The sequence below is a fragment of the Sus scrofa genome, chromosome 11, assembly GCF_000003025.6.
Source record: "Sus scrofa isolate TJ Tabasco breed Duroc chromosome 11, Sscrofa11.1, whole genome shotgun sequence".
In the NCBI taxonomy this organism is placed as follows: Eukaryota; Metazoa; Chordata; class Mammalia; order Artiodactyla; family Suidae; genus Sus; species Sus scrofa.
This window is the reverse complement of record NC_010453.5, coordinates 2369114-2382400: the sequence shown is the minus strand read 5'-3', so window position 1 is coordinate 2382400 and position 13287 is coordinate 2369114. Positions and strand designations below refer to the sequence as shown.

The window sequence follows — 13287 nt, the reverse complement described above, 5'->3', positions numbered from 1 at the left end:
GTAGCTGGTATTTCCCCAAAACTCACTTGATATCTTTCTACATTAAGGTGTTTTCTTTTTTTTTCTTCTTTTTTTCGGTCTTTTTGTCTTTCAGGGCCGCACCAGTGGCATATGGAGGTTCCCAGGTTAGGGGTGGAATCAGAGCTACAGCTGCCGGCCTACACCACAGCCACAGCAACACCGGATCCTTAACCCACTGCGTGAGGCCAGGGATCGAACCTGTGACCTCATGGATGCTAGCAGGGTTCATTAACTGCTAAGCCACGATGGGAACTCCCTATACTGGAATTTTAATAGGTTTCTCTTTCATGACTGAGTATACAGCACTTGACATACTGGGTTTATGAAGGTGCTCGCTGATTTTGTTTTACCTCTGTAGGAGTAAGGCTGGTTGACACAGGATATCCACGTGTGTTTGGAAGTAGCTACCGTAAATACGGTCCTTCTGGAGGTGAAGACTGAAGAGGTACTGACCTTGCTGCAGGGAGGCTGATGCACACAAGACCCCAGCGGAGAGGGGCTCGTCCTCCTTTTGAGGCACAGGGAGGCCAGGCTGAGGGCTCTCTGGTCTGGGGTCACCCAGACCGTGGGGCTCCAGCGTCCTGGGACTTTCTCAAGTTCCTCGTACGTTAAAACTCAGACTCAGGGAGTTCCCATCGTGGCTCAGTCGAAACAAATCTGACTAGTATCTGTGAGGCCGAAGGTTTGATCCCTGGCCCCACGCAGTGGGTTAAGGACCTGGTGTTGCTGTGGCTGCGGTGCAGGCAGACAGCTATAGCTCCGATTTGACCTGGGAACCTCCATGTGCCATAAGTGGGGCCCTAAAAAGACAAAAAACAAACAAAAGCCGCCAAACCCTCAGGTTCAGCACTTGGAATGTATCTTATTGCTTTTGGGTATTCAAATGTCCACAGAAAACCTTGTCCGGCCTTTGTGACAGTTGATCTAGTCTAGTTGGGGTTTTGTGTTTTTTTCTAGATGTTCTTTTTAAAAAAGAAATACGGGTTCACACTTCTTTACGTGAAACCCTTGCATTCACGTGTATTTCAGAATTTGGATTTTTAGAACACCTTTAATGAAAATTTAAATGACACTGTATTAATGTATTTAAGAAGACAGGTTTATGTAATGCATTTTAGAATACAGCCTACCTATAGGTGTCTATTCTAAATGAGGATAAATTCCTCGTCATGTTGGAGAACCCAGCTATAAACAACTTCTTTTGTAATGAATCCATGCAGTAAAGGAGACCAAAAAAAAAAAAAAAAAAAAAATCGGATCTACACCCTTATTTAAAAGGTTCTATCCCTCCTACTTTCTCTCGATTCTTTTTCTGGGCACCACTTTCTCATCTGCGCCATTCTTCTGGACGTGTGCGTGTGGTGAGAACCAAGCTGAGGTGGAAACACTCCCTGGGCGTCCTGGGTTGTGTCTACCTCGTCTGGGCTTGAAGACTTTCCGTTGTTCTTTTGCACAAACATGGTACAAGACAGTAAATATGACAAAAAATGGCAACACTATATACTGTGACAATCGGAATGTCACGGAAAGAAGGACAGTGATTTTTAAAATCAGGACTTAACTAAGTGGAAGAGGCAAATGCCGATTTATAGTCCCAGGCACCAGCCCCCACCCCACCAGGAGCGTCATCTGCAGAGCTGAGTGTGCTCCTAACTGCTCAGGCCCAAGCGTCTTTGTATTTTGTAACCTCAGGTGTTCAGGACACTCTGAAGCCAGACACTGTTAAATGCACACAGCGTTAGAAACGAAGCTCTCAGTTCTGCAGAGGATGCGTCTGCAGTTGTATCATCGTAAATCCTTTTCTTTGCAAGTGCAGTGCTGCTGGCCCCACCCCGCCGTGTGCCCAGGGGAGAGTTTAGCGGAACCGCTAAAGCCCAAACCGAGCCAGGCCCCCACTCTGTGCGGAGCGCATCTTCCAGAGTGTGGGGCTGGCCTCCCCCGGGCCTATGCCCAGTTTACACGACCGTGGTGGTGACTGCGACGGGCCGATTCCGAGGCGCGTCGCCTGGTCCCCGGCCTGGCCTGTGAGGTCAGCACGCGGGCCGGGCAGCCAAGAGGCCGCCTGCTCGGGGTGTGACGCTGGTGGGTGACAGACCCCAAGCAAGCGCCCGGCCGCCTGCGCAGGTGTCAGGTAGGTTGGTGACGCGCATGGAAAGAGACACGTTGAAGGTTTCTAGGTGAGAACCGACGCTGCCCCGCAGGCTCTCCGTTCAGGGTCGTTTGCACGTGACCCGGCCCATCTGAACCTTTCTGTCACCAGCAACGGGGGAAACAGCACCTACCCCGAGAGTTGTGAGGGTTAAAGAAAGTCAGATACTCAAAAACTTCAAAATCTGTGAAAAACACAGGTTGATTTTTATTGCTCGTCGAATATACATAAAGAACGCACGAGGGGTTGTGTAATTTATCCCTCTGAGGCCCCGCTGAAAATCACGTCAACCTCCAGGTCCCTTTAAACCCGGAGATCTCCCGCGACCCACGCGTTCTGCATAAAAGCGAGGGCAGCACTCAGAGATGTGAGGGACGCCGTGGAAAGGCTCGCGACCCTGGGGACACGTGCGCAGGACAGATGCTCTTCCTCCCGAGGGAGACCCGCGGCTGGACGCCGGGCGTGTGTCCACACCGCCGCGGAGGGCGTCCCTGGAGGCCGCCGCGGCCCAGCGGCAAAGCTGGGGAGCTTCCGTGGGCAAAACCCCTCCGCCTGGTGGGACAGACGCACCGTCGGCGGTGTCCACGACGACCGGCCCCGCCGCGATCCGGGCATCGGATGGAACAGGGTGAGGGCGCCCGCCGCGTGCCGGCTGAGCTTCCACCCGGGTCCCGGAGCGCCCCCAGCGAGGCCGCCGCCCGACCTCGAGCTCCCGGGGGGCGCCGCTCACAGACAGACGCCGCTGTTCTCGTGGCACGTGGTGCCCGCGGCCGCCGCCGCCAGGTAGAGCCTCCCATCTGCACACGCGCAGACTTCGTAGAGGCCCTGCGAGCTGCCGGGGCCCCGCGTCCCCTGGGCCACCCTGGGTAAACACACGGTCTCAGCATCAAGGACGAGCTGCGGGGGAGAAAACGGGAGATGCGGCGTCAGGGCTCCCCAGGCCGCCCGCAGGCCCGCCGCCCAGAGGACGCGCAGGCCCGGCTCTCCTGAGGTCCCGCTCCGACGGGCGGCCCCGCGCGTGGCGCGGGCAGGGGGCGACGCAGCCCGGGTCACCGGAGGGAGGCCGTTTCCTCCTCCCGCCCACTGGGCTCCCTGAGGCGGGAAGAGGCGCAAGGCGACAGCCCTACAGAGGCCTTTCCCCGTCATTTCAGACAAGGCCTATCATTCTTTTGCAGATTCCCGTTCATCCTGTGATGCACCTTGACCTGAAGCTTCTCCCCCGTCAGGCTAAAGAACAAGCCGCAGAAGTAGATGCAGCTTGTCCTCTGAATCTGTGAATGCCGGGATTTCTCCCAATTTTCCTGGGCGAGGCGATTCATGCTAACATCTACCAAGCATTTCCCTGACTCTGAAAACATCTGAAAAAAAATAAACCCTCTGAAACGCTGCTGCCTTCTGTTAGACGCAGGAAAGCAGGTGACACACAGGCTAAAGCAACCACCGTAAGAGGAAAGTCCCTGGGCGTTTCCGTCCCTGCAAAGGCTGAGTGGGGCGGAAGTGGGAACACGCGGCCCCAGAGGGAGATGTGGAAATCTTCTGACACCCTGAGGAAGTAGGTGTCCAGGTCTGAACCACCCGAGCGCCCGAGGCCTCGACGTCAGGGACGGCTCCGCGGCCTCCGCGCCAACAAGGCTGGCTCTCCTCTACTTTGCAACTCTCCTCCTGGCGCTGCCGCTGGTACCCCCTCTGCTGGGGAAGCAGTCGGGGGGACGGGGCCCGTGCACGACGGCAGGCTTCGCCCTGTGGTCTGGGACGCTGTCAGATCGGGAACTCAAATGGGTGTGGCTTTTTATAAAGTGGATCCTAAGAGGCCCAGCGTTTTGGATTCTGTCCACGTCTGTCCTTTTCCCTAGCTCAGCTTTTCTTCTCTTTCGGGGTAACTCTTGTTTTTTTTCTAGGTACTTTCCCTGTTCTGGCAAACCCTGGCCCCCGGCGGTCCACATACTGCTTCCTGTTCATCTTCACTTGCCTTTTGCAGAGAAGGTTTTGTGGGAAACCAGACATTCCTTCACTCTGAACTACGTCCAGTAATAGGGGCCTCGCCTTCAATTGTGGGGCAGGCTGAGTGCTACTTGCAAAAATGACACCTAACTCATGAAAACAAGTAATATTACTTCAAAATTAAAATCGGTATGGATTTTTTTCCAGGTGATACATTTTCAGTAGGTAGTGACATGATTTAGTAATAAGATTCCAAAATTCTTTTTTTTGTTTGTTTAATTATTCCTTTATTGCCTGAGCTGTTTTTGCATTTGGAGATTGCAAAGTACTTTTTTTTTTTTTTTTTTTTTTGTCTTTTTGCTGTTTCTAGGGCCACTCCCGCGGCATATGGAGGTTCCCAGGTTAGGGGTGGAATCAGAGCTGTAGCCGCCGGCCTACACCACAGCCACAGCAACTCGGGATCTGAGCCGAGTCTGCGACCTGCACCACAGCTCACAGCAACGCCGGATCCTTAACCCACTGAGCAAGGCCAGGGATTGAACCTGCAACCTCATGGTTCCTAGTCGGATTCGTTAACCACTGCGCCACGACGGGAACTCCATGGAGATTCCAAAATTCTTGATTTCCACTTTTGCATTTATCTGCTCCAGACATAAAAACTTTTTTTTGGCTGCTCCTGCAGCATACAGAAATTATTGGGCCAGGGATTGAACCTGTGCCACAGCAGTGACAACACTAGATCCCTAACCCACTGAGCCACCAGGGAACTCCCAAGTTTTTCTTTTTAAAATTTCTAGGTTACAGCCTGCAGGGGCTTCCGGACAATACTTGTGCCCACCAGCAGGCTGCCCTTAGGTGGGTCCTGCCCTCTTGGGAGCTGCTCCTTGGGCTCCATCTGCTGCCCCTACCATACCTGCTAATACTCAATTAATATAATTCCACAGTTACCGTCCCGCATGGAGTTCTCATAAGCCTGTGACACGGCTGAGTAAATGCTGTTTTCCCACTTGACAATTGAGGAGAGAGGCCCAGAGAGGCCTGTTCACTCCCCTGAACTCCAGCCGGCAGGTGGCAGGCTGGGCTGGCACTAGGAGGAGCCACAGTGTGTAGCCTGCGCTCTGCAGCCCATGAGAACCATGGCTCGTGCCACTGATGTTTTATTTCTGGACTTGAGGTGCCAGGTTTTCATTACTGGAGCTCTGATTTTTCTTTCTTTCTTTTCTTTTTTCTTTCTTTCTTTTCTTTTTTTTTTTTTTTTGCTTTTTAGGGCCTCACGTGCAACATATGGAGGTTCCCAGGGTCGAATTGGAGCTACAGCTGCCGGCCTATGCCACAGCTGCAGCAATGCCAGATCCTTAACCCACTGAGTGAGGCCAGGGGTGGAACCTGCGTCCTCATGGATGCTAGTCAGATTCGCTAACTGCTGAGGCACAACTGGAACTCCTTCTTTTGCTTTTTAGGGCTGCACCTGTGGCATATGGAGGTCCCCAGGATAGGGGTCGAATCAGAGCTACAGCTGCTGGCCTACACCACAGCTACAGCCACACCAGATCTGAACCTCATCTGCGACCTACACCACAGCCCACAGCAACGCTGGATCCTTAACCCACTGAGCAAGGCCAGGGATCGAACTCACAACCTCATGGATACTAGTCGGGTATCATTTCTGCTGAGCCACAATGGGAACTCCCTAGTTTTGTGAGTTTAATTCCCACTTGAGCAGAGCTGGGTGTGAGCACACCGGACAGCAGGTAGCAGGTAACCCCTACTGACAGCCCCACCGGGCGACACGGGACCACAACGCGATGGCAGAACAGGTACATCCTGCAAGCGCTGAGCGTCTAAGGTTATTCAGAGCTGAACACAACAAGACACTGACAGCACCAGCAGCAGTCACAGCAAGCGGCCTGGACCCACGAAGGGCTGCTTCGGCCGTTCTCGGCCCTTCCGTCCCCGAGAAGGGGCCCCTCCCTTCCTTTCCCGCTTTCTGCTCTAGGCCTCTCACGACGCCTCTTCCCCAACTACCATCAGCCTCCCGTGCGGAAGCCTCGGGGGCCGTGCGGCCGCGCCCGCAGGCGCTCCGTCCGTGGCTGAACTCACCGGCCCGGCGCTGCTGTGAAGAACGATGTCCATCTGGGAAAGGGCCGCCCCGCTCCCCGCAGGTGCGCGAACGCGAACGCCGTTTGGGGCATCCATGCTGAGGCTCCGCGTGGGGGACTCCAGTCTGAAATGGGGCAAGACGGCAGGAAGAGACAGCTTAGACCCGCCGCTCGAGGACTCCCAGCCAGCGGCTGAGCACAGAAAGAGCATCACTCAGGTGTACAGGAGCTTCATGCCTTCCTCAATGCCAAGATCTGCCACACGACTCCTCGACAGAGGCAGAAATAAAGGGCAGAAGAGAAATGGAGTTCCCGGGTGGTCTAGCAGTTAAGGATCCAGTGAGGTCACTACAGCAGCTCAGGTCTCGGTTTGGTCCCTGGCCTGGGAATTTCTACATATGCTGCAGCCATGACCAAAAAGAGAGACTGAATTTCCCATTGACGAGACTCTATGGAATCAGTGTCCTCTGAATACACACAGAGACACCAGACAGCCCGTCCCCGCACCGCAGCTCCGGACGGCCTGGTGAAAGCCCGTACACGGCTCCAGAAGAAACAGTATTTGCGCAAATCTCCGCAAACCTATTCTTTCGGCAAAACACAAACTTCTTCGGGAAAAAGACAAACACGTTCATCTGCTACATGTTCCCAAACCAGGATGTCACTGTGCCTTTTAGGTGCTGCTTGCATTTTGTTTGTTTTGTTTAATTCGGGAAGCTGACAGGGCAGATGCAGAGACCTCTTTTGGAAAAATGCTGAACTCATGAGCTGTGTGGCGCTGGCCTCGGCTGGCTGTGCTTTTGTGACGTCTGTCAGCATCTCCTCGTGATTCGGTCAAACACAGACACAGAGCCATGAACCCAGGGAGCGGGAGAATTCTGCCTGGAAGAGACCGAATTCCCACCAGATGGCACAACGGGACCACTTGAAAGGGTTTGCAGCTGCTCCAACCCAGCTCATGCCCGAAGCTGAAAGGCCGACCCGCTTCACTGGGGGTCTGAAGATCACTGAGCAGGCAGGACAGACACCGCCTTGCAGCGGGCAGCAGGCAGAGGGCAAGGGTTTGGGAGGAGAGACCTGCCTGATAAAGACTCCGCGTGAGAATCCGCTGCGTGACCGACAGACTTAAGGCAGATGGACGGCTGCCTTAAGTGGCAGAGCTCTCGTCTGCTTGCTGTGGAAAACAAAGCTTCATTTTCTTTAGTGCATCTCGCAGGAGGTACACGCGTGCCTGTCACACTTTTTACAGTCGTGCTTGGAGCGTGCGAAAACGCTGAGAGGCATCTGTGGGGTTTACTGGTCCAGCGATGGGGGTGTTGGGGAAACACTGGCAGCTCCCTGAGCCTGGCCGGCTGTCGGCCTGGACGGACCGGTGGACGGAGGGAAGGGGTCGGGGGCAGGGGGAGGCGAGGAGGATGTGTGAGCCACGTGCCAAGGGCAGGACCATTTCAGGGACCCTGGGGTAAGGGAGTCGGCCTCAAGGTCAGTTCTCAAAGCACGAACGACCCCCACAGGCCCTGTGACCAGCGGGCAACCACGTTATAAATGACGCTGCGAGGAGAGCAACCTCTTTGCCTAATTCCAGTCCTTGAAGATGAGCTGTCTTGGCTCAGCAGCGCTTTAGATGCACCGCAGCCAAAAAGGCTGCGCCTGCAATGTCGTGAAGTGCATCCCCATGGCCAGGTTCAACAGCAGCGGACACAGAAGGCCTCAAGGTCATGTGGGAAAACCAGCAGGAGCAGACGGAGAAACGGCAGAGAAAAGCCGCCGGGGCGGGGGCGGGGGGGGGGAGAGCTCGTCCTACCAGACACTGCAGTGCCTTCCGAAGCTCGCTGAGGCACCAGGCTGGCACGTGCCCCTGAACAGACAGCCTAACGGACAGCACACGAAGTGCAGAAATGGCCCCCCCTGCCCAGGGCGCTCTGACACCTGCTAAGGGCTGCATTTCCCATCATACTGGCAGAGGTAGGTCTTTGCATACACAGTCTAACTGCTGGCACCTGGCTGGCCAGTTGGAAGAGAGAAAATTAGAGCCAGAACTCATACCTTGTCGCTCATACAAGAATAAACTCCACCCAGATCAGGGGTCTACATGTCAAAGATTAAGCCGGACAAGAAATGTGGCTGATGAGTTTCCCTTCCTGAAGGGCAAGTCTTTTAATGATGGCTTAATTCCAGATGTAATAAAAGAAATGAATACATTTCAGTATATAAACATTAAAAATGAAGACTCAGACCAGGAAAAAGGCCAATACTCAGAATATATAGTTCAATCCCTACAAATCCATTTAAAAAAGTAATTGAAGAAGCAAAGAGATGAGGAGTCAGTCCACAGAAGCAGCCACCTTAACAGCAAAATAAAAATAGGAAAGATGCTTAACTACACCCGTCACCAGGGAAATGAAAAGCCACACAGCACAGTACAACGCGCATCAGAACGAAAGAGGTCGTCATCTCTGACGGCGCTAACACTGCCAAGAAGGGTAGGAAGCCCACTCTTCCTGCTTGTGGAATCACACACGCGTGCAAGCGCTGGGAGGAGTGGTAAAGCGGAGTGGGTTCACATCTGAAACCCACACGTTCCCAAGCCCGGCAGACTCTGAAATGGAGCAGTGCTCTTCCCGGCCGCCCTAAAAGAATTTTGAAAGATTGAGCACCCATCACACATTTAAACATCTACGTCTGCAAACGATGTGACCGCGTCCATATTATAAACACTGTCATTCTGAGACAAAAAAAAAAAATCACCTTTTGTTTCTCAGGCCGCACGCATGGCATGTGGAAGTTCCCAGGGCAGGGAATGAACCCGCCCCTTGGCAGTGACCTCGAGTGCTGCAGAGACCACGCTGCATCCTTAACCTGCTGGGCCACAGCAGGAACTCCACAAAACATCACCTTTTAAAATGTATCTCATGGAATCTAAAAATCACGGAGATTTGATACCTGTCAACTTTGGGCTTCAATCCAGTATTACAGTAAAGTTTTTTTTCTGGCTCAAGTTGCCCACCTTCGGCCCCTGAGCTTCCTGCAGTTGGCTCCTCTGTCCTTTTGACACACCCTGTTTTTCCTAGGAATATCATGACATCATTTGATTTGATTTAATGATCTGCACGTTTGGGGGTGACTTGTTTAGCATTGTTTTTCCCCTTTTTTTGGGGGGGGGGCATACCTACGACACATGGAAGTTTCCATGCTAGGGGGTTGGATCAGAGCTGCAGCTGCCGGCCTATGTCACAACCACGTCTGTGACCCACACCACAGTTCACAGCAACACCGGATCCTTAACCCACTGAGAGAGGCCAGGGATTGAACCCTCATCCTCACGGGCACGAGTCAGATTCGTTTCCGCTGTGGCACAAAGGGAATGACCAACTGCCTTTTTTCTTTTTTTTAATGGTACCTGCATTGTTTTGATTCTGAGCACTTACCTGCCAGCTACAAGGCACTCGAAATTCACCCACGTCCCCTCCCCAGTCCTAGAAGGAGCCACGGATTTCTCCAAGGAATCCGGATTCCTTTGTTGGAGAAAGGGAAATTCTGGCTGCCACTGGTTTTACTTTCATTACTTGAGCTCTCATGTCCAGAATGTCTGGTTTCCAAACCTGCTGTTTTCATCTCATCTTTGCTTTACCTTGGCATTCAAGTTTTTTTTTTTTTTCCTCTCTGAGCATTTTATTCATATCTATTTTAAAATCTGTTCACTTTGTTCAACTACTTGGAGGGGTGGCTAGTTCTCTCCATGGCAGTTCAATTCCTTGTCTGTCTGCCTTTTTCTTCTTCTCTCCGTAAGCTCATCTTCAGGAAGCGTTGTTTTCCATTGGCGTTTTTATGTCAGAGTTAACTGGTTAATTTTTCTCCAATGGAGTTTCTTTTTTTAATTCTCCTATCAGTTTTGTAAACTCGCTGCTGTTTGGAGCGTTAGTTTTCCAGCTTAGGGCTCCTATACAAGGAGGGAGGGCGGATCTCATTGTCCTACGTTGGCCAACCAAGCACTTGAGGTTCATGGTTCCTCCTGGGTAACTTTACAACCCATGGCACAGGCAGCCATCCTTCCTGCAGTGAGCAAACTCAAATACCCAATTCCTGGAGGCCAAGACTTATAAGATATCTTAATTCAGGCATTTAAAACACACAAAGCTGTAGCTTAGAATCTGAGTCCTGTAATATCTTCAAGTTCCCGCCCCTAATCTCTCCAGAGCCTGGCTTCTCCATGAGTCCCCTGGCTTGGCTTCTGCTCTGTCCATCAATTTCCTCTTTATTACTGGGACCCGGGAATGAGCTTTTCTTGGTTTCTACTTGGGCACTATTTACAAGCTCTTCTTAAGCAAACCATTATTTGTGAGTCTTCGAGGCGGGTGCAGGTGTCTCCCCCTCTGCTCACTGTGCTTATGTAATGAACATACACACCTACCCCTGACTGCGTGCTGGGCACTGGTCCCAGACAGTGGCAAGTAATCGCCACCCCTCCCCTGCGGGACTGCTGAGATCCGCAGTCTACCTACCACATTCACGTCTACTGAGTCCTGACGTTTCAGTTCCAACGCTGCCGCTTCTGTGGTACCACCTCAGAAGGCTACCCCGAGAAAAGCTTGTGCTCTTTCTCCTATGCCTCGTTGCCATGTGTACCCTCGTCATAGCCATGAACTGCGTCGTTCTAAGCTGTCTGCGAGATTCTTTTCCCAGTAGACTTTAAACTCCCTGAGGTCAGGGACCACGCCTCTTACTACCATAGAAACAGCATCTGTTACAGATTCTGGACCAGAAATATGCTCAATACATTTGTGCTGAATTTTAAAAAAAGACTGGATTGTATCACGTAGGAATGAGAAGTAGCCTGAAAACAGCGTATCATAGTCCATACTTTTCTTAAAGATGATTTGCCAAAAGAAATGTAAATCTGGCTTAAACACAGGTTCATTATACTCTTTCTCAAACAAAATAATAATTCTTACCCTTTTGTGATCATTTGAGCAAATACCAACATTTAAATTGTGATATTTAAACATGCGTATTTCAGACATCTTTGGATAAATGCCTTGTGACTTGAATCCAACAAAAATCCATGTTAAAAGTTTGCATAGACCAATTAAGATAATCTAGAATTGTTTTCATTTTACTCAGGCCAGGAATTACAATGCTACTGGACCCAGAAATAAAAATGCAAAGACAGTTCATGGCAAGAATTACAGAATATGACTCTCACGCACTCTACCACTGGACTCTGGTAGTGAACCAAAGAATACATTGGAGTTCCCGATATGGCTTAGCAGGTTAAGAACCTGACCTGGTGTCTGTGAGGATGTGGTTTGATCCCAGGCCTCACTCAGTGGGTTAAGGATCCGGTGTTGCCACAAGCTGTGGCGTAGGTCACAGACGTGGCTCGGATCTGATGTTGCTGTGGCTGTGGTGTAGGCCTGCAGCTGTAGCTCTGATCTGACCCATAGCCTGGGAAGTTCCATATCCTGCAAGTGTGGCTGTAAAAAGAAAAAAAAAAAAAAAAAAAAAAAAAGAATAAATCACTGAATGGTACCCTTGGGTGGTGGAGAGAGGGAACAGAGTGTACATGGGCTTTGGAGCCACGGCTGAAGTTATCAGTTGCCTATGTTTTTTTCTTTGTGTCTTAGATGTGCTGCAGTCTAGATCTAGATTCTCTCTCATAAGACGGGGCAAGAGGTGATTAAATGAGATAAATTCTGTGACCCACAGAGCACAGTTCCTGACAGTTGAAGGCATTTAAAATGTGAGTTCATCCCTTCCATCCAATCACACTCCTCAAGCAATTCCTTACAAGTTTTCAGTCACTTTGGCTTTAACACTTGGGTTACATAATCCCTCTTGAGCACCACTTTTTAGAAGCCAGAGGATACTCCTCTGACATTTATCATCATTTTATTAAGGGCCTGCTGTAGAAGCCAGCAGATTTATTTCTTAATGAGAAAATACAAGATGAATTGTTTAATTTCAAAATCTATAATTTTAAAATAATGACATTCATTGCAGAGTGGCTTGACATTGCTACAATTTACGTTATTTTTGTAATTCCAAAATGGTTTTAATGGGGTTATTTTTTAAAGAGATTGAACCATTTTTCTCTCCTAGGAAAATACAGTGGTTCTTTTTCCCTAACTACAGTAATTCTGTACTAATCATCTTATGATCCTTTATCAAAACTAATGAAGCTGTTTTAATTATAGTCACCATCTATGTATATGCTGCAAATGTTCTCTACGTGGGTAAGAGGAGCTGAACCTCCACTCGCTTTTGATTAGTATTTAATTAGACATTAAAGATAAATGTTGAATTTCCTCACTCCAACTCCATTTAGTATAAATACCTACTTGGTATTATAATGATAATAAAAATGATTGTATACAACATTACAAAAAATTTTCATTTTAATAGCTTATTAAATCTTTTCTGGAACCCTCTGAGATGTGTATTACTATCAGTATTTTACATGTGAGAAGAACTAGTCTGAAAAGGTGAGTCTGACCAAGCCCAGCAGGCTTGGATTCCTGGACAGCCGGGACTCCTACTGTATGCTGTCTCCCTATTAGACAGAACTGTTGGAATATGTTAGTTGTCTCGAATAGCTTTCAAGTCCACATTCTAAATGTGAGTTTTGGTGATCTCTTCAAGACACTTAAAAAATAATCTTTGTTATAAAATACAAATATACTACTGGAATAAAGAGTTACAGAAGTAAACAACACCAGTAGCCTACGAAGAGAAATACACACAGGCACACAGAGACTCTGTATAAAAAATAAACTTATATGAGGAACTGGGTGATTTTATCAACTCTGATCCTTGGTAAAAATATACCGAAGGTTGAGGATATGGTGCCAGTCCCAAAAGGACAGATACTGCATGGCGCCACTTACATGAGGCACCCGGAGCAGGCAGTTTCACAGAGGCAGCGAGCAGGATGGGGGTTTCCAGCTGGTGTTGAAGGGGCAGAGTTTCAGTTTTGCAAAATGTCTGGAGACGGAGGGTGGTGGTGGTGGTGGCTGCCCAACAATGCCTGTGCCCAGGGGGTCCGGGTGACAGGCGGAGGGGGGCAGGGAGAAAGAATCT

The 13287-nt window shown here is 50.2% G+C and overlaps 1 protein-coding gene across 9 annotated transcripts in view; it reads right to left on the bottom strand.

Moving 5' to 3' along the window:
• Positions 2347-13287, bottom strand: part of SGCG (sarcoglycan gamma) — a 69775-nt gene continuing 58834 nt past the window's right edge. For 6 of the 9 annotated variants that reach the window (XM_021065454.1, XM_021065459.1, XM_021065458.1 and 3 more), the window contains 2 exons: positions 6212-6335; positions 2347-3067 (listed from right to left, as the gene is read on the bottom strand). In XM_021065454.1, the coding sequence (XP_020921113.1) occupies positions 2530-3067; positions 6212-6335 (662 nt within the window). In that variant the 3' untranslated portion in view covers positions 2347-2529. Of the gene's footprint in view, positions 3068-4649; positions 4788-6211; positions 6336-13287 lie in introns of those variants that run through there. The other 3 variants (XM_021065455.1, XM_021065457.1, XM_021065461.1) reach the window with 2 other exon arrangements.